This window comes from Chanodichthys erythropterus, chromosome 11, assembly GCF_024489055.1.
Source record: "Chanodichthys erythropterus isolate Z2021 chromosome 11, ASM2448905v1, whole genome shotgun sequence".
NCBI lineage: Eukaryota > Metazoa > Chordata > Actinopteri > Cypriniformes > Xenocyprididae > Chanodichthys > Chanodichthys erythropterus.
Window position 1 is genome coordinate 49,826,004 of NC_090231.1, and position 24,865 is coordinate 49,850,868.

The window sequence follows — 24,865 nt, forward strand, 5'->3', positions numbered from 1 at the left end:
ACTTTTGGCCAATACTGTGATATGTTACTACTCATATTCCATAACAAGATATATAAAATGAACACACTTTCACTTTTATGTATGGTAAGGTAAAATTGTGCTCATAACATTTTTATTAATCATGCACAACCATATTTCAGACAAATAGAGTAATGATGAAATTACATATAAAGTCCTACTTAAGTCTGTCAAAAAAGTCTATTTTGTGCTAATCTGAGACACCATGAATATGAACTAAAATGTGCTTTTAACATACTATCTCTGTATTAAAAAAAAAAGTATAGTTACCACTTGTAGTACACTTAAACCAATCTTTCAAACACTAGTGGGTTCAAGTATACAACAATCACTTGCACTTGAACTGGAGCGCGTCTTATAGGCTTAATAAACTGAAACTCAGCATATAGGCTACTTGCCTCACAGACATGAAAAAAATATATCTATAGAAAGTTTGAAATGTCTACTTTTTAAATAAAATAATTCAAAAAAAAAAAAAAAAAAAGAAATAGGCTACTCTCTGATTATGTAATCTGAATGAAATGTGCATTCTCTCTCTAAGCGCATACACTATGCGGAGATGATGAGTCAGCAATGTCAACTTCATCTTTGCAGCCGACACTGATTCAGAAAACATTAGTTTATTAGTAAACAATTAAAATGTCTCCTTGCTGTTTTGGTCACATTCATAATTTTTACTTTTGCCAGTTCTTTATGGCAAACTTTATGCATGCACTTGAGTGCCATATAGCCTATATTACGTAAACGCTGATTATGGTTTATTCTCTCCAGTATTTAAGAAATTAAATGAATATAAATGTGATTAGTCAACTAATGGCTTAAATGAACAACTACTAGACTAGAAAAAACATATTTTGCATATTTTCGATTCAGCATGTCACAAAGGGTATTCTGGTTTGAGCTTGTGCTTCGCTCACATGCTCTGACACAGACACACACATAGAGCATCGTACATTATTATCAGTTTAAAACTGTATTTGTGTATGACTAACCTGTACTATTTCTTTACAACAAAGAGCATACTCGGAAGAAAAAACGCTTCATTGAGCTCAATTATAGTAACGCCAGTGATAATTTCGTTGATGAATAATTTGTCAGAATTTTTGTCAAAAACATTTTTTTTCACGGACAAAAACGAGACGATGACTAAATAAAAATGCGTTGTGAATGAAAAAAAATATGTTAAAAGTCTACTCTAATTTTCGTCAACGAATAAAAAAAAAAGACAAAAATGAAAGAGAGGGACGATTTGGGAAGATATCCAGATATCCGGGACAATTTGGGAAGATATCCGGGAAGATGCGCACATTTGAGGTGTAACATGCTGATCTAACCGAGGGAAAAGTGGCGCTGTTGCACGCTCTACAGGCTCACCCAGCAACACTTCAGACTACTTTGCAATCAATGAATAGCGCACATTTATGCCAAGCGACTGCTCATAAGCTAATGTTGATGAATTATGACAATGCTTATATGGAAATATGTTTTATGTGGTTGTAAGAATGCATATTTTATCTCCCTCATCTGAACTTAAATGAGCAGCCTGCTACAGTGCAGACTGCAGACATTTCAGAATAAGAGTCACAGTGTATTTCGGGATGGTTAATTATTATTTTTTCATTATTGTTATTTTGTTTACACACTGTATTTAATTTCTATTTAATTTATAGTAAACTACTGTATCTTCTGTCACAGGAAGGAAAGACTAAGAACATTATTTGACACATTATTAAATTTTGCAAGTATAAGGGTTATTATAGTTAACGAAACCTAAAACCATAAAAAAAAAAACTTTATTACTTGAAATAAACGTTAACTGAAAAAAAAAGTAAACTTATTTTCTTTCATCTAGTTTCTAAGCTTTAGCTTAACCTGATGTACTAAAATAACAAACAGAAATAAAAAAAACGTAGACATTTAAAAGCAAAAACTAAAAGACAAACACAAAAAAATTACTAAAACTTTTAACTAAAATTACAAAGCAGAAAAACTAAAAATCAAATCTAATCAAAATTTTAAACAAAAACTACCACAGTGATAAGTGTGTCAATCCCTAATAAGTGCTGAATTGAGCTCTTTTTAATGTCTTTTTGCACTTGAACAGTCAAAAACCGTGCACTTAGGTGAGTAAAGTACAGCTGGTTGTCTTAAGTCAACATAAACAGTTTGAAGAATATCAGATGTATATCAGTGTATTGGGTCTGTGTATGTTAGAGAAATGCTTACTTAATGTATTACAATTTAACTAAATTAGATTTTAGTTAACAATCTTCTGTAGATTTAGTCGACTAAAACTAGACTAAAACTAAACGGCATTTTAGTCCAAAGACTATGACAAAAACTAAATCAAAATTTACTGTCAAAATTAAAAGTGAGTGACGCCACATTTTATTGTCAGTAACGGTAACGGTGCTGTAATGGGGAAAACAGTAATTCATTTGATTACTCGTTACTGAAAAATGTAATGCCATTAGTAACGCCGTTATTCCCATGACTGACAACATGTGGTAACTAAATACATTTTTTAATACAGATAGTTTGTTAAAAGCACATTTTAGTTAATATTCATGGTTTCTCAAAATAGCACAGTTGAGTACACTTAGATGTTTTTAAGATTATCTTAAGTAGTAATAAAGAAGAATTGTTTGTATATTAAGTATAAAATTAGAGCACAAAAATAGAGCACTTTAAGTACATTATGGAAGTGTACCTTTTTTTTTTTTCACCTGGGCAGTTCACACTTAAGTAAATTCATTTAAAGTCAATTTTTCCATAAGTTTAAGGATTATATGTCTCACATTACTTACCTCAAAGAAGTGATAGTCATGGAAGAAGGGCGAGTTGTTCTCAAGTTTGCCCTGTTGAGCTTCATCTACTTCATTCTGCCACTTCTGCTCCAATTCAGCTACACTCTGAAACAAACACAGACACAGAATATTGTGTTACTCTTCATCAGCATCACACAATATGTATATGATACAGCCCTACATCTGTGGCTACTTGTAACACGTACTTGTAACTGTCTTTCCATTGCATTGATCTTCTTAAAGGTCTCGGCCATGATTTTGCAAAGCAGATTGTGTTCCTCTCTGTGCATTTCTCTGTACTGGAAGTTGACCAGCGACTGCAGCGCATCCACCAGACCCAAGTGCTTTATTACACAGGACACGATCACTTCTTCCATGACATCAGGACGGATCACCTCTCTGATAACAGAATATAAGAATTAATATATTTAACTATTATTATACATTTCGGATGCAAGAAGTCAAAATGTTGTGGTTGGCTGCCAAGAAATCAAGCCTTTATGACAACCTTATCTCGTAACAACAGTTAATACACTGAATTATCATGAACAAACAATGAACAATTGTATTTTTAACTAACATTAACAATGATGCTGTAAAAAATATGTACAGTATATATTGGTCATTGGTAGTTCTTTAAAGCTAAAGCATTAACTAATCTTAACAAATGGAACAAATGTGCCAAAGCATTTAAAATTATTGAATTTATGTTTATATACATTTTTCTTTATTCATCTACCAATTCAGCTTAAGTCATCTACCAATTCAGCTTAAGTTGATCATATGGAAGCAACAAATTATTTTTTTATTGTTTAAGTACATTTTTAAGCAAAATAAATGAAACCTTTCAATATGTTCATGTATTAGACTAGTCAATTTGTAGAGTGTTTTGTTTATATTTTTATTTTTGAATTAATAAACAAATTGTTTCCATCACTTTTGTAAGCGGCACTTGCATTCCACTAATAGGTAGACTACCTATCATGTGCTTACTTGATGCTGGGGCGAAACTGAGGCCGGGCTCTTCCAGACAGCTCCCTCAGGCGACCCATAATACCCGGAGGTAAGTGGATGCGGGGAAGCTCACAGCAAGCCCCCGGTATTGGGCCTGGAGGGGGAGCAAGGATGTCTGAAGGATAGGTGAACTCTCGCTCCTCATCAATGGTTAAAGGTAGGGGAGATGGAGACGGTGTGAGGGCAGGAGATATGGCACCATTAGCCTCCACCTGCCACTGACACCTTACAGAGAACAGGAACAAGAAGCAAAAATGTTAAGAACCAAATGTAAGCAGGGCTTCTTTTTATTCAGCAAGAACACCTAAATTGATCAAAAGTGCTAATAAAGACATTTATAATGTTACAAAAGATTTAGATTTTAATTAAATGTTCTTGAACATTCTATTCATCAAAAAATCCTGGAAAAATGTTTCAACAGAAACATGAAGCAGCACAACTGTTTTAAATATTAGAATGAATATGACTGTTTTTGATGTATTTTTGATCAAATCAATGCAGCCTTGTTGAACACAACAGACTTTGTTCAAAAAAAATTGTACCAACCCCAAACTTTTGAACAGTAGTGTAAATTGCATACATTAAAGTTCAAAATTATGAATTCTGCCAAAAGACTGATATTATTTTCGGCGTGTCTATTTACACTAAGTGCAAATGGCGTCCCTTGTTGACAATGCTATTTACACTAGCTCCGACCACCAATGGGCCAAGTTTTAAAAAAGACGTGCAGAATTAAGACAATGTCTTCTGTGGTGCAGCAGTAGCGAGTAAGGTTCACAGACCTGGCTTTTAACGCGATTAACATAAATCCACCTTTTGCCGAGCTCGCATTTTATTTTCAATAAAAATGAAAATAATGTTCTAAAAGTGGAAATTAACTGCGAACGAGTGTTTTATAATAATAAAAGTGTTTATTGGGTAGGGTTAGGGGAAGGTCTAGGGAGGGTTTTTATTCTCCCAATAGGGCATCATCTATTTAATAATTTTAATAAATATAATCATTTACACTTTACGATATTATTGCATTCTGTTAATGTACAAAAATACTGAGGTGCAAATCTAAATTATAGATAGCATCTATATAATTACTATTTACTCTTATTGCAAAGAACTGATGCTTTTACATGGTGTAAATATAATCTATCGCTATTTTTACCTAGTGCAAATAGCATCCATCACAAAAAATATGCTATTTTCACAGTGCAAATAACATCTGTTGCAATTTGCACTTAGTGCAAATAGCCACTGCCTATTATTTTATGTACAATAAGAAAGTGCAATTCCAAAAATGCGGTGATGGGAGTGGAAAGTTCTGCACGTGATCTACTGATGATGCTCACATTAAAGAGCACAGAGCACATTTCCATAACGACCAACGTAATCTACCAAGAGCAGTGCAAATTAGCATCTGATTTAAGACATGTTTTTTTTGGGTTGATAAACAATGGAACAAATACTAATAAATTAACAAGTGCAAACCTTAGTAAATCACCTTGCATGATTCATTTAAATACTCTCCTCTGATACATTTTGCATCTGAAAGGGAAACTCCAACAAATGCATATGCAATGAGGTCTAATATAATAATATAAAAATAACTGTCCACGCCTTTTCAATGCTAATTTTTCACTGCATGACTTTATTAAATCCTGACAGTATTCTTTTAATGCCAAATGAGGGTTTGCGCATGTGCAAGCTGTTAGTAAATCTGGCCCTAAAGCTTTTGGCATGGAGTTTGTTTGATGTCAGAATTAAGTTTATTAGTTGGCATGAAAGCTGTTTTCCAAATTCTGACCAAGTGAATTGAAGTACAGCATCCAAGTCAGTTTGAAAATAGTGAACTGTGAAGAGAGACATGCAGGAGCCGAGGAAAGGAGTGGAAAAGTATATAAAAAAAAATTACTGGCTTGGACCAGCTAGTAACTCTGTAAAACCAACTACTACCTGAAGTTCATATTTTGCTGGAGCGCCTGGTCTATGTGTAGTTTTGGTTTGCTTTTTGTTTTGTTTTCTTTCTAAATAAAGATTGCGTAAGTGCGTCTCTGCATTTGGGTCCTCAATTCCTTCACCAAACCTGACAATCAGCACACCTCTGCAGTAGTTTGGAGCAGAGAAGGTCATGGCAGGCCTCCTCCTCTCGTGTGATATCAGGGCCATTATAGAGGATGCGTAGCATAGCGCAGGCCAGCACCGATAAACCCAGAGCTAGATCAGCCAGGAAGGGCAGTCCGCCAGACACATCCTCAGACGACTCCTGAAATGAACAGAATTAGAAGTACAGCCAAGCAAAATAATTAAAGTTTTGCCATTTATTTTAATATTATTTTCAACTACCCCTTTAGACTTCAGTTTAGTATTAGTTGGTGTCTGCAATACTTTTGCTCCACAGTGTGTCTCAGTGTAGTACCTGTGCTCGGACAGTGCATGAAAAACCCCACATGGCTTTATCTGGGGTATTGTGTTCACGTCCACTTCTCATCTCAAACGAGAATGTCACAGTATCTCCTTCCACCTGAAAAAAAACATTATGATCATAATATCATGTTAATATTTAATATCTGTAGATTGTTTGCAAATGTTGAATGTGCACTCTGGTGTCCTGATATATTTTAAGAACACCATTTTTTTTTTTTTTTATCTGTCTAGTGGACCTTTAGACAAAATTTGCTTAAAAAAAATTATTTTAAGTAACACATTTGATGCATCATGCTTTTATAGTCATATAGATCAATGTTTTTTATGAAATACAATTTTTATTTTCATTGCATTTACTATCATTGAAGCATTTCAGTTGATTCAAATCTTAAAAAGTCGTAATAAAAAAAATCTTAATTAAAAGTGTTTTTTATTCTTTAAATATGAAAGCAATGCTTGCCATTAATTTATCAAATTTTTAAATTTACACATTAAAAGTCATTTTACTTCATCAAGAGCACAGATAATCACACATGAAGTAGACTGTATGCAGGTTTTTCCATCAAAAGCCATATTTAAAAATAAGGTTTTACAAGTTAACACATTATTTTATGTTATTATCCAGCAAATCTTTATTCTTGAACACTGTATGTATGCCATCTGATGTTATGGAGTGTGCTTTTCCTCACCTTGACCAGATCTTTGGGCCATCCAGTTCCTAAGACACTACGGCTCCCATAACCCATGGTGTTGCCTCCATACTCACTCACTTTACGACTATTTGTGTTGGGGCCAGCATAAATCACCAGCTGAATAACGAGAGTGTATGAGCATGCATATATTTACTGTCATTCCACTATGAATGAAAACAGCAGTTTCACAGAATCGAAAGTTCAAACCTTGTCGTAGTCATATTGGGAGGAGCAGCGAGGGTCAAAACGGAGGTAGAGACAGCGGGCACCAGGTATGTGCACTGTATCTTTAAATTTGTAGTTATCCCGCACTGGATGAACAGTTTCCACTGTTTTCCCAGCAGCCCATGGGGCAGGGATCTTCAGGCCGGTCAAAAAGCCTGGCTCCTCTCGCTCTTCCAGAATCTGGAAACTGAATTACAACATAAGTACAACATAATTTTGTGTTTTGCATAATCTAAATGTTTTTTACGAATATTTTCAAGGATAGATTAAAAAAGCTGAAAAATATTTACCTATCACTTAATGAGGGTTGATTGGAGCCTTGATTTAGCGGGGAATCCTCAACAAATAATGGTGAATGTGTCTTTAGCAGCAAAGCGGTCTGTTGGATACAGAGTAGTCAATGCCAATGGTTTATGATTTATTATTTTAAATTTACAACTGTACATAACACACACATTAATGGAAAATCCAAGATTTTTCATTATATTTTAATTCAAAATTCTCAATGTACCCTGTCAGTAGTTTTGTTTGTTTGTTTGTTTGTTTGTTTTTAAAAGGGGGCTATAATGCCCCTTTTAAAAGATGTAATATAAGACTCTGGTTTTCCCAGAACGTGTCTGTAAAGTTTCAGCCCAAAATACCACACAAATCATTTATTATAGCTTGTCAAATTTGCCCCTATTTGGGTCTGTCCCTTTAAATGCAAATGAGCTGCTGCTCCCAGCCCGCTTTCCAAAAGAGGGCGAAGCTTTAACAGCTTTCGCTTCAGTTGCTTAACAACAACAACAACAAAGTTGGAGAATCTTACGCAGCCAAAATGATGATTTTCAGTAATGGTATCAGCCTTACATTGTTCAAACCAGAGTTGGAGAGACTCAGGAAGAAGTTACAACTTTTGGAATGCAACTAGAGTTTCTGAATGGTTAGTGGATAAATTTATGTAGCTGCTGTGGAGTTGATTCAACTCATCGACTAGCATGTGCTATCATGTGCTAATCCAGCATTGAATTGACCCTTATTCGTTTACTGTATTTTTATCAAATAAATGCAGCCTTGGTGGTAATGTAAAAAAATGACATTGTGCATTTGTGTGCATCGATTAGGTCTGGGTAATATATGGGTAATATATTTAATATTTACATTATATTCACTGTTATTTGGCTGTGAATTTTTTGATTATTAGCTTTTTATTTTGCCATTAAATTTCTTGAAGCCTGTATGAGAATGCTAAAATATTTTGTTCAATAATATCAATAGAGAGTTTAGCCTTCTAAGCTACTTGAGGGCAAATACATAATTATTGAGATGCTACTGTATGCATCAAATAATGTCCAAATAATGAAAAAACATTGCAATACATGTTTATAGCTATATCACCTTGCTCTTCTATCCAACAATCACTATATCTGCATATTATCAGTCACACATACACACCTGACTGGTATAGAGGACCAGTTGGACTAGCTGTGGCATGAGAGCATCAGCTAGTGTGAGGGTTTGTAGGTTTGGGTGCATCAGTGAGGTCAACAGAACCGGCAGCAAGTGACCCAACATCGTAGCCTTTGTTACCTGTTCCAGACCTCTCAGTCTTCACATTAAAAAATAGTGTAGAAAAGATAATAAGTAAAAGAAGTGCTTAATTACATGTACAACATACAAATAAAGTATCATCAAAAATATATAATATTTGAATGCACCTGGCCTCTCGATCACTGATGTTGCTGTTGATAAGGGAGCTGGTGACTTGTTGAAGGGTCTCCAGAACCTCATCACATCCAACCAGGATCTTAGAGGCAAGTGATAAGATGCTTGTCTGCAACTCCTGAGGGGAACACGTACATTCAACACACACATTTCTTTGAGAACATCTAAAGATGGTGCCGAACGCTTGTGAAAAAGTACACTTAAGCACTCTGACTTTAGAGTGCTAAAGTACAAATTAAGTTTATCTTTTCATGTAATTTCATAATTACTTCTATTGTTTTTGAAATATGTACCGCTGAATGTACAGTACTTACAAGCACTTTAAATGTCATTTCTATTGAAACTTGTCATGAATTTAAATATATTTGTAAATTACACATTTTTACTTTACAAGTGCTTTAGTTGTTAGCCAACACATCAAAATAAGTTAACTTCTTTAAAATGTCCTTTGTAATAATGGCAAATTTCAAGTGTTACTTATTCTGAAAATTCTGTCATTAATTACTCACCCTCATGTCGTTCCAAAACCGTAATACTTAATTTGTTCATCTTCGGAACAAAATGAAGATATTTTTAATGAAGTCTGACTGTATTCGGTCCCTCTATAGACTGCCTTTACAACTGATCCATAAAACTAATCCATATGAATCGAGCAGTTTAGTCCAAATTGTCTATAGATCACTTTATATGATAAACAGATTGAATTTATGCAAAACAAAAACAAAAGCTCTTCCAGAAGCTCAGATGTGCTGTGTAACACGAAAATGAACCTCAAACTTGCTTGAGCTTCTGTTTACCATAACTTATGTGCAGTGATGGGAATAACGGCGTTATAAATAAACGGCGTTACTAACGGAGTTACTTTTTTCAGTAACGAGTAATCAAACTAATTACTTTTTCTCCCATTACAACGCCGTTACCGTTACTGGGAAAAAAAAATTCTGGATCGAAAATATGTGAAAAGTTTTTCTAGTCGGCTAGTAAGTGTTCATTTAAGCCATTAGTTGACTAATCACATTTATATTCATTTAATTTCTTAAATACTGGAGAGAATAAAACTAATAATGAGCGTTTATGTAATATAGACTATAGCACTCAAGTGCACGCATACCGCTTGCCATAAAGAACCGGCAAAAGTAATGATTATGAATTTGACAAAAAAAAAAAAACAGCAAGGAGACATTTTGATTATTAATAAACAAAGTAATGTTTTCTGAATCAGTGTCGGCTGCAAAGATGAAGTTGACATTGCTGACTCTCATCATCTCCTCATAGCGGACGCGCCTAGAGAGAGAATGCACATTTCATTCGGTTTAGTCTACATAATCAGAGTAGCCTATTTCTTTTTGTTTTTAGATATTTCAAGCTTTCTATAGATATGTTACTCAAGTCTGCGAGGCAGTTTTGGTTCATTTAGCCTATAAGTCGTGCTCCAGTTCACGGGCCAGTGATCGCGCCCGCACATCCATGATTATATTGTCTGCTATATTTGCTTCTTATTTATTAAATCCAGGCAATTGGTTGTTGAAACATTGATTAAAATTAAGATACAATTTTTACAAAACGAAATTCACTTTAAAGAGACGCTTTCTATAAAACAAAACTTAATTAAGTGTTCAAAACCATGTCTCCCGATATATTGCGCATCTTATGGTGCATCTTACTCATGCTCTTCACTTTTCATAATCAAGTAAATGAATTTAAAACATAACATAGGACTATTTAAACATAAATATGAAACTACATTTTCTTTAATGGCTACCAACACGTATTGTACAGTACAGAGAAATTTCATAAGCAAGAGCGGATCATGAGTCACGAGTCGAATCAAGAATTATTTATTTTTAGACTTATATTTAATAATGGGGGCATTCAAGTTATTTGACATATTTTTATTTTATTTTTTTAAAGTAACGCAATAGTTACTTTCCCTGGTAATTAGTTACCTGTATAATGATGTAACTCAGTTACTAACTCCGTTACTATTTGTGAGAAGTAACCAGTAACTATAACTAATTACTTTTTTAAAGTAACATGCCCAACACTGCTGATGTGTGATTGATGAATGCTTACATGTAAATATAAGCCTAAATTCAATCTGTTCATCTTGTCTCTTCAGAAAATTTGGACTGAATCAATCTATTCGTATGGATTAGTTTTACAATCTCTTTATTGAAGCGTCAAAGTTCCAGTTGTGAAGGCAGTCTATGGAGGGACAGAATGCTGTCGGATTTCATCAAAAAGATCTTCATTCGTGTTCTGAAGAAGAACAAAATTCTTACGCGTGTGGAACGACACGAGAGTGAGTAATTAATGACAGAATTGAACTATCCCAAAAAAGAAAGTGTGTTAAGAAACGGTCATGAAAGTGTACACTCCTTAAGTACACTTAAGTGGTCTTTCATTTCATTAACATTACATGATCCGCAAGCATGTTTTTTTTTTAAATATACTTTTAAGATTTGAAGTATCAATTCCTGTTTGTTCCATCTTTCATGAATGCAGCAGCTGCTGCCATCAGCCCACACTAACCAGTCAGAGACCATAGGGTTTTAAAGGGGATGTTTACCTGTACCTTCATTGTTTCCCCTTGTAGGGAGCTGTCACTATCATCAATGTCATCAGGGTGGAGCAGGATAGTGTTGCTGAGCAAATGGTTCTGCACAGCCATTAAATAACGCAAGCTTGGTGACACTACCTGTTGATGTGGAAGTGCTGTAGGTTAATTAGTGATACAATAAATTGTATGAATTCATACAGACAACAGACAATTATTTCAAATTATGATTGAATGTATACATTTTGTATACACCATATAAACAAGGTCCAAAAATAACACTTAGCTATCCAAACGTGTGTAAAATTGGCTGAAAAATAAATAATTGCGAGTTGCAGGCAAGATTTTTGAACTTCAATGTAAACATACAGTAGAACAGTAAGAACAACATTGTGTTTTTTACAAGCACAGAATGTTTGAAGGCCAATTCACACTGCACCAACAGACACCAACAATGCGAACAATCAACAGATTACATTACGTCACTTCTCAGACATTACATGACCTGACAAATGCCAATTCAACATGTTCAAGTGCTGGCTAATACCAACAGACTCTGACAGGGGGAACACACTGATCCAACAAAACCCAACAAAATATCTGTTGCCGTTGGTCGGTGTAAGTCGGTTCAGTGTGAATTGGCCTTTAAGGAATAACATAATAATAGTTCTTGAATTGTTTGAGAGAGAGGATATTTCACTGTTGGCCTTATATACACTGCCCGGCCAAAAAAAAAAAAAAAAAAAAAAGTTGCTGTTTGGATTTTAATAGGCAAATACTTAAGAATCTATGAATGGATCATTATTACAGTGATTATTATGTTTCTAGCATGTTATATGTTTGACAACGGTTCTTTTAACCCTTAAAGATGGAGTGTGTAGCTTTTCATTTCTTAAACAACCATGTAGGAAGACACACCATGACCATATTCCAGGATGACAATGCCAAGATTCACCAGGGCTAAAACTGTGAAAGAATGGCTCAGAGAGCATGAAGAATCATTTATTTCCATCGAGAGGTGCATAATGTTTTGGTTAAGATCTTGTATTGACAATGCAAGAGGTGAGCACTCTGTAAAGTCTCCTCCAGCACATCCCAAAAAATTACACTGAGGTTAAGGTCTGGACTCAGAGGTGCCGATTCACGTATGAAAATGATTTTTCATGATCCTTCCCAACAATTCTTTCACCATTTGAGCCTGATGAATCTTGACATTGTCATTCTGGAATATGGCCATGATACATCTTCATACATGGTTGTTTAAGAAATGAAAAGCTATCTTTTAGGGTTAAAAGAACCGTTGCCAAACATATAACATGCTAGAAAAATAATAAATCACTGTAATAATAATCCATTCATAGATTTTTAAGTATTTGCCTATTAAAATCCAAACAACAACTTTTTTTTTGGCCGGGCAATGTATAAAGAAGGGGTAAATATTAAATAGTTTGTTTGGAAAATACTTTGAATTAATCATGTATTTCATAGCAAGAAAAATAATCTTAATTCACCCATCATTCTAAAGTTATTCCAGGAAAATTACTGAATGCAAACAGCATATCAAGGTAACTGATATTTCTTCATCAATTCATTTAGTTTGATTTCCCTTGTGAAAAAGAATTGCACTTAATTGTACTGAATGTGAACTTGTACTTTAAATCTTAAGTACAGTATATATATTTAAAAAAAAAAAAAATAGTACTTCTAGATAATAATAATTAAATAAAAGGCCACAAAGAGTACACTTTCAAGACTGTTTCTCAACACACTTAAATAGAAAAAATGCCAAATCAAAATGCCAAATCAAAAGTTTTACTTTAAAGTATATTTTAAATCATTGTTTTAATAACCTTTTGTAATACTAAAAAAAACATTATACATTATAAAGCACATCTAAAGTACTTGATAATTTAAATTGTAGAGTATAATTTAAATGCACTACATTGCAACTTCATAATTACAAATGTGTAATTGCAAATATATTTAAATACACGACAAACTATATATTTTAGTTTACCATAAATGCTTGTCAGTACATTTACCAGTACACTTTTACCATTTCAAAAACAATATTCGTAATTAAGAAATTTCTAAAAACGATAAATCAAAAAGCACTCTAAAGTTCAGCTAATTGCATTTACTATAAATTTAGACAATAAAATATTTTAATTTAATTGCAATTAAATGTAGGAAAACATTACGTTTAGTATGCACTTAATTATAAAGAATATTATTTCTGTAATAATTATTCTTTTAAAAGTATGCTAAAGTGTACTTCTTTTTCACAAGGGTTATGAAAACAAATGGCTTGTAGAGCTGCATCTCCCAAGATTCATTCAGTTTGCACAAAAGTTAATTGTAAAGTTAAAATCTACATAAAAACAGAGTAACCAGTCCCAATGAAAAGTTTCTTTAAAAAGTAATTCTTAAATGCGCTTATGTGGAAGTCACATACAGGTACAGTGGAGAGAAGCTTCTGAAGGTCTTCCTTGGAAACGGTTTGACATTTGGTGATGAGGAGACATGACTCTCGCACTACAGTCTTTAAAATACACTGCAACAGTTCATCTTTCAGTCTGCAGGGGTAGATGGGAGAAAGTTTATAAACAGATACAACAGATATAAACCACAAATCATTTACAGACAATTACAATCTATTGTTGAGATAGCAGGAGAGGAAACTTATGTTGAAGTCACAAAAAAAAAAAAAAAAAAAAATGAATGTGGAATTTTGTGTTAAGCAAGAGTAGTCGAGTAAAATACAGCAATATACAGAGCAAGTGGGTTGACTTTAACTTTCTTTCTGAAGAAACTTGTTACCTGTAGTGGTCATCATCCTCACTACCAAAGCGGTTCTTCTGTAACTGGTTAGCAAGGTTGTTTAATATGACATCACGTAATTGAGACAAACCACTGTTCTTCTCTCCTGCAAAGAATTTTTTTTTTTTTTTTTTGTAGTTATTACTGGTACTGTTCCTTATCAAAATGCAATTGTGCAATTGCAGTGAGCCAGTGATAACTCAACTTATAGGTAAACATGACTTCTGTACGATGTGTATCTATCTGCGATTCTTACCCTCAGTGAAAACAAATTTTAGCAGGTTGTTCAACTCGGATTCACTCTGGTACAAGGTGTTTAAACCTGAGCTAATGAGAAAAAAGAAAGAACAGAAAAATGGTTTATAGTAGTGCTGTCAAATGATTAATCGCAATGAATCGCATCCAAAATAAAAGTTTTTTTTTTTGTTTTTTTTTTTTTTTTACATAATACAAACCCGATTCCAAAAAAGTTGGGACACTGTACAAATTTTGAAAAACAGAATGCAATGATGTGGAAGATTCAAATTTCAATATTTTATTCAGAATACAACATAGATGACATATCAAATGTTAAACTGAGAAAATGTATAATTTTAAGGGAAAAATAAGTTGATTTTAAATTTCATGGCATCAACACATCTCAAAAAAGTTGGGACAAGGCCATGTTTACCACTGTGTGGCATCCCCTCTTCTTTTTATAACAGTCTGCAAACGTCTGGGGACTGAGGAGACAAGTTGCTCAAGTTTAGGAATAGGAATGTTGTCCCATTCTTGTCTAATACAGGCTTCTAGTTGCTCAACTGTCTTAGGTCTTCTCTGTCGCATCTTCCTCTTTATGATGCACCAAATGTTTTCTATGGGTGAAAGATCTGGACTGCAGGCTGGCCATTTCAGTACCCGGATCCTTCTTCTACACAGTCATGATGTTGTAATTGATGCAGTATGTGGTCTGGCATTGTCATGTTGGAAAATGCAAGGTCTTCCTTGAAAGAGACAACGTCTGGATGGGAGCATATGATGTTCTAGAACTTGGATATACCTTTCAGCATTGATGGTGCCTTTCCAGATGAGTAAGCTGCCCATGCCACACACACTCATGCAACCCAATACCATCAGAGATGCAGGCTTCTGAACTGAGCGCTGATAACAACTTGGGTTGTCCTTGTCCTCTTTAGTCTGGATGACATGGCGTCCCAGTTTTCCAAAAAGAACTTCAAATTTTGATTAGTCTGACCACGAAAACTCCTTTCTGATATTGCTCCATTATTTTTCACCGCAGCACTGGGGGAATTGGTGATCCTCTGCCCATCTTGACTTCTGAGAGACACTGCCACTCTGAGAGGCTCTTTTTATACCCAATCATGTTGCCAATTGACCTAATAAGTTGCAAATTGGTCCTCCAGCTGTTCCTTACATGTACATGTAATTTTTCCGGCCTCTTATTGCTACCTGTCCCAACTTTTTTGGAATGTGTAGCTCTCATGAAATCCAAAATGAGCCAATATTTGGCATGACATTTCAAAATGTCTCACTTTCAACATTTGATGTTACCTATATTCTATTGTGAATAAAATATAAGTTTATGAGATTTGTAAATTATTGCATTCCTATTTTATTCCCAATTTTTACAGTGTTCCAAATTTTTTGGAATCGGGTTTGTATGTGTTTACTGTGTATAATTATTATATATAAATACATACACATACATGTATACAATTAAGAAATATTTACATGTATACATGCATCTATCTATCTATCCATCTATCTATCTATCCATCTATCTATCCATCTATCTATCTATCCATCCATCTATCCATCTATCCATCTATCTATCCATCTATATTGGATGCGATTAATCATGATTAATCGTTTGACAGCAAGATATTGCAGACAGTTGCATAAATTCAACAACAATCAATTTTTCAGAATTAAGAAAAAGTTTTTTTGACTAAATCCCATAAGACTTTTGTTCATCTTTGGAAGACAAATTAAGATATTTTTTTTTAAATTCTCTCACACAAGAATATGAAAGAAAAAAAAAAAAAAAAAAAAAGAATATTAAAACCCTTTGCAGTCAACAATTATATCCCCTAAATCCCATTTTTGATAATCAAAATGAAATATTTGAATGTTTTTGTCTTTTGAATGCCTTAAAATAGCTTGAATGTAACAGGGGGACTTTAAAAAAGGCAAAAATATTTTTAAAAAGTATAATTATCAAGCTTAATTTTCCCTTTAAGTAATATACATAAGATATCTTGTGGTTGTGGCTTCAATTTAAGTTTTTTTAGAGGCTCACCTGATGGCAAGACACACTTCTCTTTGTATTTCCGGTTCTATCTGATCAGGAGGAGCCATAAGTAACTGCCACAGCAACAGCCCAGAACGTTTAACACAGTCCCGGTTCTGCTCCGAATTTGGATTAAAAAACTGGAACACCACCTGGAAAAACACAAGAGAAAATATTCATCCTTCAAGTGGGTGTCAATCTATTCACTGCTGATGAACATAAAATGAATCTGCAATTGCAAAAAGTTCAAATGGAGAGAAAGAAAAAAATAAAAAAAATCACCTACATTATTTTAGTTAAAGGGTTAGTTCACCCAAAAATGAAAATTCTGTCATTTATTACTCACCCTCATGCCGTTCCACACCCATAAGACCGTTAATCTTCGAAACACAAATTAAGATATTTTCGTTAAAATCCGATGGCTCTGTGATGCCTTCATAGGGAGCAATGACATTTCCTCTCTCAAGATCCATAAAGGTACTAAAAACATATGTAAATCAGTTCATGTGAGTACAGTGGTTCAATATTAATATAAAGCAACGAGAATAATTTTGGTGTGGCAAAAAAACAAAATAACGACTTATTTAGTGATGGCCGATTTCAAAACACTGATTCATTTATGCTCCGAAGCTTCATGAAGCAGTGTATCGAATCATGATTCGGATCGTGTGTCAAACTGCCAATGGCTGAAATCACGTGACTTTGGCGCTCCGAACAGCAGATTCGATACTCTGATTCATTAAGCTCCGATGCTTCCTGAAGCAGTGTTTTGAAATCGGTCATCACTTTATAAATCGTTATTTTGGGTTTTTTGATGCACCAAAAATATTCTCGTCGCTTTATAATATTAATATTGAACCACTGTACTCACATGAACTGATTTAAATATGTTTTTAGTACCTTTATGGCTCTTGAGAGGAAGTGTCATTGCTCCCTATGCAGGCCTCAGAGAGCCATCGGATTTCAACTAAAATATCTTAATTTGTGTTCTGAAGATTAACGAAGGTCTTATAGGTGTGGAATGGCATGAGGGTAAGTAATAAATGACAGAATTTTCATTTTTGGGTGAACTAACCCTTTAAGTCATATGTATTACAGCTTTGCAGCAAGTCATAATGTAACAAAGTCATTTAAGTCAGTGTTTATAATGTAATTTAAATGTTCTTAAATATTGTAGCAAAACCCCACCAATTATATCCACACCTGAAAAACGACCAGAATGCATCGGATGATGCACGTATCACCATTGACCATGGCCTTCTCCATGACGTCACATATAGAACTAAAGTGGCAAGCCTCCATGGGTTGTTTTCCTATGAAGGTTCCCAGGTGCAAATTACTGCTGGCTGCTAGCAAGTTGAGCTGGTGGATGCACATAGCGCCAACATGATGGAGCAGCTGGTTTATCACTTTGGCTGTGTCTATCATTTCTTCTGTGATAAAGAGTCAAAAACATTATAAGTATAGCACTGAAAAGTGAAAAAATCTGCTTAACTGTAATGAATGTGTACTTCGAATCTTAAAAGTATTGTTTTTAAAAACTGTGCTTGCAGTTAATATTAACAAAATAAAGTCTACTTAAGTGTACTTAAAGAGAGAACACATTCATGACTATTTCTTAAGATAATAAAGATAAAATTCAAGGTTTTACTTTAAATCATTGTTTTAATCACCTTTTGTTATGCTTTAAAGAAGTGGACTTAATTTGATGTGTTGACTAACATGTAAAGAACCTGATTATATTTTTAACTGTAGTGTTAATTAATAATACATTTAAACTTAATATATTTTGTATTTAATTATATTATGTACTAAATTGCAACTTCATCAGTACAAATTTGCAATTATAAATATATTTAAGCACACAACATACAAGTTTCAATAGAAATGACATTAAAGTGTATTTTAGTTTAACATAAATGCTTGTCAGTACATTAGGCAGAACACTTTTTAACCATATTTCAAAGACAATAGAAGTAATTACAAAATTACATATAGAGATGTGCTTAAGTCCTACTTAAGTTGGTCAACAAGCACTCTAAAGTTCAGCTAATTGCATTTAATTTATTCATTCAATTTTTTCAATTGCAATTAACATGAATGTTACAATCAGTTCACACTACATTCTTTTAAAAGCATAAAATATCTTAAACACTTCTTTTACACAAGGGAAATTTTTAGCAAAATCAGCTATCATCACTATAATAACAAAATCCTTTTGAATGCAAGTCTCTAAAATGTTTACTGTACTATCCTAAAACCAATCAAAAATCAACTCAAGTAAACTTTTTTGTAGTTTTTGTTAACATAGGCATATGTTAGAGCTCCAGTTTTAATACCTTTAGGCTGACTGATGACGTGACTGACGCCAAGTCGTTGGCACACATGATGGAAGGCCTGGTTCCCAGGGTTACACCATTGGTCCATGTAGTCACTGGAGCACGTCCAGATTAAGTTGTTAAGTGCATCATAGCAAGCTCCTAGAACAGTCATTATACAAAAACAATGCATGTAACTCAGTGTATTTTCATTAATATTTTTAATAAGCTTTTATTTTTATATTTTAAATTTTATTTTATATTTTAATTTTAAATTTTAGTAATTGTGTTACATGCTTTTTGTATTTTTTTCAGCTTCATTTAAATTAGTTTTAGTTATTTTAGAAATTCAACTTTTAGTTCTAAATTTCAGTTTAAATTTAAGTTATTAATTTTATATTTTATTTATTTGAGCATCATTTCAAATTAATGTTGCCATGAAATGTTAATAAAACTATAAGTGGTGATTTTTTTCTTAAATTGCTTCAAAATTGAAGCACAAAAAAAACAAAAAAAAAAACATGAATGAACATCTGAAGGTATGTTGAAAGCTACAGTACAACCTATCAAAATGCATCTGTCTCATGTAATTGCCCAATCAGTGTTTCAACCACAGAAAAATGTCAATATAACGTTCCATTAACCTCAGGAAAGTCATTCAATGTCCACACCTAGTTATCTAGAAAAAAGACCTTGCATATTGCTAAAATTGTAAATATATTGTTAATTATTGTTATATTATATTATCGTTATTGTTATATCTTTTTATTATTATTATTTAAATGTATGTTTAAATAAATTTGTTAATTCTGTTTTAAATCATCTGAAAATTGTATAGAATCCATTTTAACAAAGTTTTTTTAACACTTTACTATTTAAAGCGGTACTTCGCTGGCAAAATGGGCTTTCAATAAAACTTGGATGGCTATACAGTAGATAGGTGAAACATTTTTTAAAATTGAGAAATCAGAGAAAAAAAAAGACTGTCGTCTTCCCTTTTGCTACATAGGTTGAAAAACGTCAACACCCATAATGCACTGGGCATGTTGCTGTCCAAGGACACTCCCACCAGGCTGCTATGGACACGCTTGAAAAGCGTCAAATCCGCTTTGCTTTAATCTGAAAATATTTCTTAGCAGGCTTTTAGTCATAATGATGTCAACCTGTATTGTTCTCAGGTGAAGGAATTTAAAGAGTAAATGTTTAGCGGTAGTGTTAGTTTTGGTTTCCATTAAAGGATCTAGTGTATGGCTAAAGGCTACAAAGAATCGTAAATACAGACAGAAAGCCGTTTTGCATCATTCGGTGGACATTTGCTCACAAATAAATGTAAATTTCTCTGTCCAGGTTACACGGAGAACAAGTAAACATTTTTTGTTTAAATATACTACATTGTAACAATACAAAGCGGGTTGAAAATCGGCGAAGTTACAGTTTTAATGATTGTATCTCAATAATGGTTTGAAGACAAAAATAAACGGCCAATAGATTTTAGTTTAGCACAACTGAAGATATATGATGAAACATGATTTGATATTTGCTATTTATATTGCCCAAGATGAACCGGATGAGTCTAACATTTTTGATCCATTTTCCAAAAGGGAAAACTGAACATGTGCACATGTGCTAGGTTTCATTTTATTTTAGTAGTAAGAAAATTGCAACAATGTATTAAAATTACTTAAGCCCAATGCCTCTGCATTTCACTCTTGGTGAATACAGACCATTCTGTCTGAGATTTGTTTTGCTTTATGCATTGTGTTTATTGTGAAAGGGGTTTGATGTGTGGAAATGTCTGATTCTTACCCAGTCCTGCAACCTGAGCCCCACGACCCAGAGAGCTTCCTGGAGCATCTACGAGGTCTGCACGATTGCTAAACTGACCATCAGCCAGGTTAAACACCAAACTAGATGCCAAGACTAGGAAAAAGCACAAGGGAGTTACTGAAAATGTTAACAAGACATTGAGAATGTCAAATAAAAGCTCCTGGATTGCATATAATTTGTCACTGACACTCCTGGTTGCTTTTTAAAGTTTACTAAATGATTTTCATTTTTGTTTCACAGAAATAAGAAAGTCATATGGGTTTGGAACATCATGAGGGTGCATAAACAATGAGAGACCTTTAATTTTAGGGTGAAGCATCCCTTTACTTTATGTCTGATTAGGTAACAGTGTAAATAAAAGTTAAATGATAAATCACCTTTCGGACACCATCTATGACAGAGTTTAGTATAAAACAATGCTAAATTAAAATGTTAAAATGTTTGTTTAGGGTATAAAGATCTTTCCCCTCAGAATAAGAAATGATGACTTACTCTTAAGAGAAGAAAGGCCACTGGAACCTCCAAACAGCGAGCGGGTGGCAGAGCTACCAGCTACACCTGGAGTGGGTGCCAGCATCACTAGGTATGTTCCACACACGTACATCGGTGTCTTCCTCAGTGTTTTTATAGACAAGCCACAACTTGTGTTGACTACTAGGGCAAGAAAAAAAAAAGAAAAAAAAAAAGAGACCAAGTTCAACGCTGTGAGTTAAACTATATTGATGAATTATGCCAAGTATTATCACTTGTTTATCCAATATATATTTTCCTAGCGTTGGTCCCATTTTTGCAGGGGCCACTTTCATTGGAATTATCCACACACACTCACACAGCCAGTTTGGCATGTCCAGTCTACCTAAACTGCATGTCTTTGGACTGTGTTGGGGAAACCGGAACACCACGAGAGGAAACCCACACTGACAGGGGGAGAACATGCAAACTTCACACAGAAAGGACTTCTGGCTCAGCAGGGGCTCGAACCGGGGACCTTCTTGCATGGCGAGCCATTGTGCCGTCCCATTTGTGTATCAAACATTATCAATTAGACATATATTCAATTACACAGATATTTATGAAATAAATCTCCATGATTTTCCAAAACTTTTCCAAGCCTAGAAAATTGCTATTTTCAAATTCCATGACTTTTCCAGGTTTTTCATGACCGTACGAACCATGCCTTTAACACAGCACCAATTATCTACACTTGTACACAGTTTCCAAACATCTTGAAGTTGCCACAGTACTTATATACAGATTTCTATTGGAACTTGTCATGTATTTAAATGTATTTGTAATTAATGATGAAGTTGCAATTTAGAACGTCAAGTGAAATATTGAACAACACACTAGAGTTAATTAAGTACTTTATTGTGCTTAAGTCAACATATCAAAATAAGTGTACTTTTTTTTAAAGCACAACAAATAATTATCAAAACATAAATGATTTAAAATGAATTTTAAAGTAAAACTTTTAAATTTGGTTTTATTACAAAGTGCACTTTTAAAAAGTTTACTTAACTGTGTTAAAGGGTTAGTTTATCTAAAAATGAAAGTTCTGCCATTAATTACTCACCCTCATGTCGCTCTAAACCCGCAAGACTTTCGTTCATCTTTGTAACACAAATGAAGAGATTTTTAATGAAATCTGAGAGCTTTCTGCCCCTCCATTGACAGCTATGCAACTACCACTTTGACTCTTCAAGAATTTTACAAAAAGATCGTAAAACTAATTCATATGAATAGAGCAGTTTCAGTCCAAATTTTTTCTGAAGAGACATGATTGCTTTATATGATGAACATATTTAATTTATGCTTTTATTCACATATAAACATTCATCAACACACACAGTAGTTACGGTTGCTTGACATGCGAGATCCAATAAAGTTAATTTGTGTGTTACGCAGCACATTTGAGCTTCCGCAAGAGGTTTGTTTTCACGTGTCAAGCATGTTCAGCTGAGCTTCTGCTTATGTTCACTGATCAGTGCTTATATGTGAATAAAAGCCTAAATTCAATCTGTTCATCATATAAAGTGATCGAGTCTCTTCAGAAAATTTGGACTAACCTATTCAAATTAAATGGATTAGTTTTATAATCTCTTTATGAACCTTTTGAAGTGTCAAAGTGGTAGTTGTATGGACTGTCGATGGAGGGACTGAAATCCCTCTGATTTCATCAAAAATATTTGATGAAACATTTGTGTTCTGAAGATGAACTAAAGTCTTAAGGGTTTGGAACAACATGACGGTGAATAAATGACAGAATTTTAATTTTTGGGTAAAACAGCCATAAAAGTGAGGTCTTGTTTATTTTATTAATATTATATTATCTGCGAGTACAGTTCTGTAATAATATACTTTTAAGACTTGTCTTGAAAACAAGTGCACATTTAATACAATTAAGTGGACTTCTTTTTCATAAAGCGGCCATTAATATAGAAACTAAGCCAAAAAAAGTTGTCGCTTGGGGATAACTTGGGACAACTGTGTTGGGAACAGCCGAGGCACAAACAACATACAGCAGCATTACCCGACTGTTCCTCTTTGACGGGGTTGGTGATGGCAGAGCCGGTGAGGGCAGCCAGTGTGGAGGAGTGGGAGGCACGGAAACGAGACATGCGGCTCAGGAGCAGCTCATTCAAACACTTAGATGACTCGCCTTCCTTTCTCGACAGGATTACTCGATCTTGTATAGGACTAGCCACACACAGACCAGACTCAGTCTGCAAAAACAAAAACAGATAATGGAAGCTTGTGAAGTGCAGGTTCAGTGAACACTTCTTTACTTGCTACATTTATTATAATTCCCTTGTGAAAAAGAAGTGCACTTAACAGTATTGAAGATCACTTCAAATCTTAAAAGTATAATAATTTAAAAAAATAAACCGTACTTTAAGAAAGTACACTTTCATGACTGTTTAAAACAATTCAGTGCACTTTGTAATGATGTCAAATTAAAAGTTTGACTTTAAAGTACGTTTTAATAATACTTTGTTGTGCTTTAAAGAAGTACACTTATTTTGATGCGTTGACTAAAATACTAAAGCACAGTAAAGTACTTTATTATTACAAATGTGTAATTACAAAAATATTTAAAAACATGAGTGTCAAAAAAAGCACTGTAAAGTTCGACTAACTGTATTAAAGGATTTGTTCACTTCAGAATTAAAATTTCCTGATAATTTACTCACCCCCATGTCTTCAAAGATGTTTATGCCTTTCTTTCTTCAGTCGAAAAGGAATTAAGGTTTTTCAGGAAAACATTCCAGGATTTTTCTCCTGGGTACAACGGGTTGAAGGTCCAAATTGCAGTTTCACTGCAGCTTCAAAGGGCTCTACACAGTCCTGAACGAGGAATAAGGGTCTTATCAAAACGATTTTTTTTTTTTTTTTTAAGAAAATGACCAAAGAAAGAAAAATTATATACTTTTTAACCACAAATGCACTTGCACTGCTCTGCAATCTGCCAAGCATGGCATAATCACGTGGAAAGGTCACGTAGGCGAAAAAATCAATCTAATTTTCTCCTCCAACTTCAAAATCGCCCAGCATCGTTGTTTTACCTTTTTTTTGTAAAGAGCATTGGCTTAGTCTTTGCACATTCGCTTTGTAGACACTGGATTGGTACTTCTGCCTACATCATGCATGATCTTGCTAACATGATTACATAATGTGTGGGGTGCAATGCAGAGCAGTGCAAGATGAGCATTTGTGGTTAAATTATATATTTTTTTTTTTTTTTTGTTAGAAAATGACAGATCATTTCGACAGATAAGATCCCTATTCCTCGGCGGGGATTGTGTAGAGCACTTTGAAGCTGCACTGAAACTAATTTGGACCTTCAACCCGTTGTACCCCAGTGAAGTCCACTATATGGAGAAAAATCCTGGAATGTTTTCCTCATAAACCTTAATTTCTTTTTGATTGAAGAAAGAAAGACATAAACACCTTGGATGACATGGGGGTGAGTAAATTATCAGGAAATTTTAATTCTGAAGTGAACTAATCCTTTAAGTATAAATTCAAACTATAATGCATTTTCATTTAATTGCAATTAAACATTAAAAACATTACATTCAGTTCACACTTATATTCTTTTAAAGTATATTATATCCATAAGTACAAAAAGTCTGTTAATATGTACTTCTTTTTCACAAGGGATACCAGTCATTACATGC

At 33.9% G+C, this 24,865-nt stretch overlaps 1 protein-coding gene across 8 annotated transcripts in view; it reads right to left on the reverse strand.

Moving 5' to 3' along the window:
- Window positions 1-24,865, reverse strand: part of LOC137030024 (probable E3 ubiquitin-protein ligase HECTD4) — a 91,895-nt gene that overhangs the window by 51,104 nt on the left and 15,926 nt on the right. For 3 of the 8 annotated variants that reach the window (XM_067399964.1, XM_067399958.1, XM_067399957.1), the window contains exons 8-27: window positions 23,218-23,410; window positions 21,180-21,341; window positions 20,667-20,780; window positions 18,882-19,022; window positions 17,746-17,975; window positions 16,552-16,694; window positions 14,509-14,579; window positions 14,253-14,358; window positions 13,888-14,008; window positions 11,445-11,573; window positions 8,869-8,993; window positions 8,606-8,759; window positions 7,462-7,550; window positions 7,154-7,358; window positions 6,944-7,063; window positions 6,247-6,351; window positions 5,930-6,093; window positions 3,819-4,064; window positions 3,032-3,224; window positions 2,826-2,930 (exon numbers count right to left, since the gene is read on the reverse strand). In XM_067399964.1, the coding sequence (XP_067256065.1) occupies window positions 2,826-2,930; window positions 3,032-3,224; window positions 3,819-4,064; window positions 5,930-6,093; window positions 6,247-6,351; window positions 6,944-7,063; window positions 7,154-7,358; window positions 7,462-7,550; window positions 8,606-8,759; window positions 8,869-8,993; window positions 11,445-11,573; window positions 13,888-14,008; window positions 14,253-14,358; window positions 14,509-14,579; window positions 16,552-16,694; window positions 17,746-17,975; window positions 18,882-19,022; window positions 20,667-20,780; window positions 21,180-21,341; window positions 23,218-23,410 (2,916 nt within the window). The remainder of the gene's footprint in view (window positions 1-2,825; window positions 2,931-3,031; window positions 3,225-3,818; window positions 4,065-5,929; window positions 6,094-6,246; window positions 6,352-6,943; window positions 7,064-7,153; window positions 7,359-7,461; window positions 7,551-8,605; window positions 8,760-8,868; window positions 8,994-11,444; window positions 11,574-13,887; window positions 14,009-14,252; window positions 14,359-14,508; window positions 14,580-16,551; window positions 16,695-17,745; window positions 17,976-18,881; window positions 19,023-20,666; window positions 20,781-21,179; window positions 21,342-23,217; window positions 23,411-24,865) is intronic. The other 5 variants (XM_067399966.1, XM_067399963.1, XM_067399965.1 and 2 more) reach the window with 3 other exon arrangements.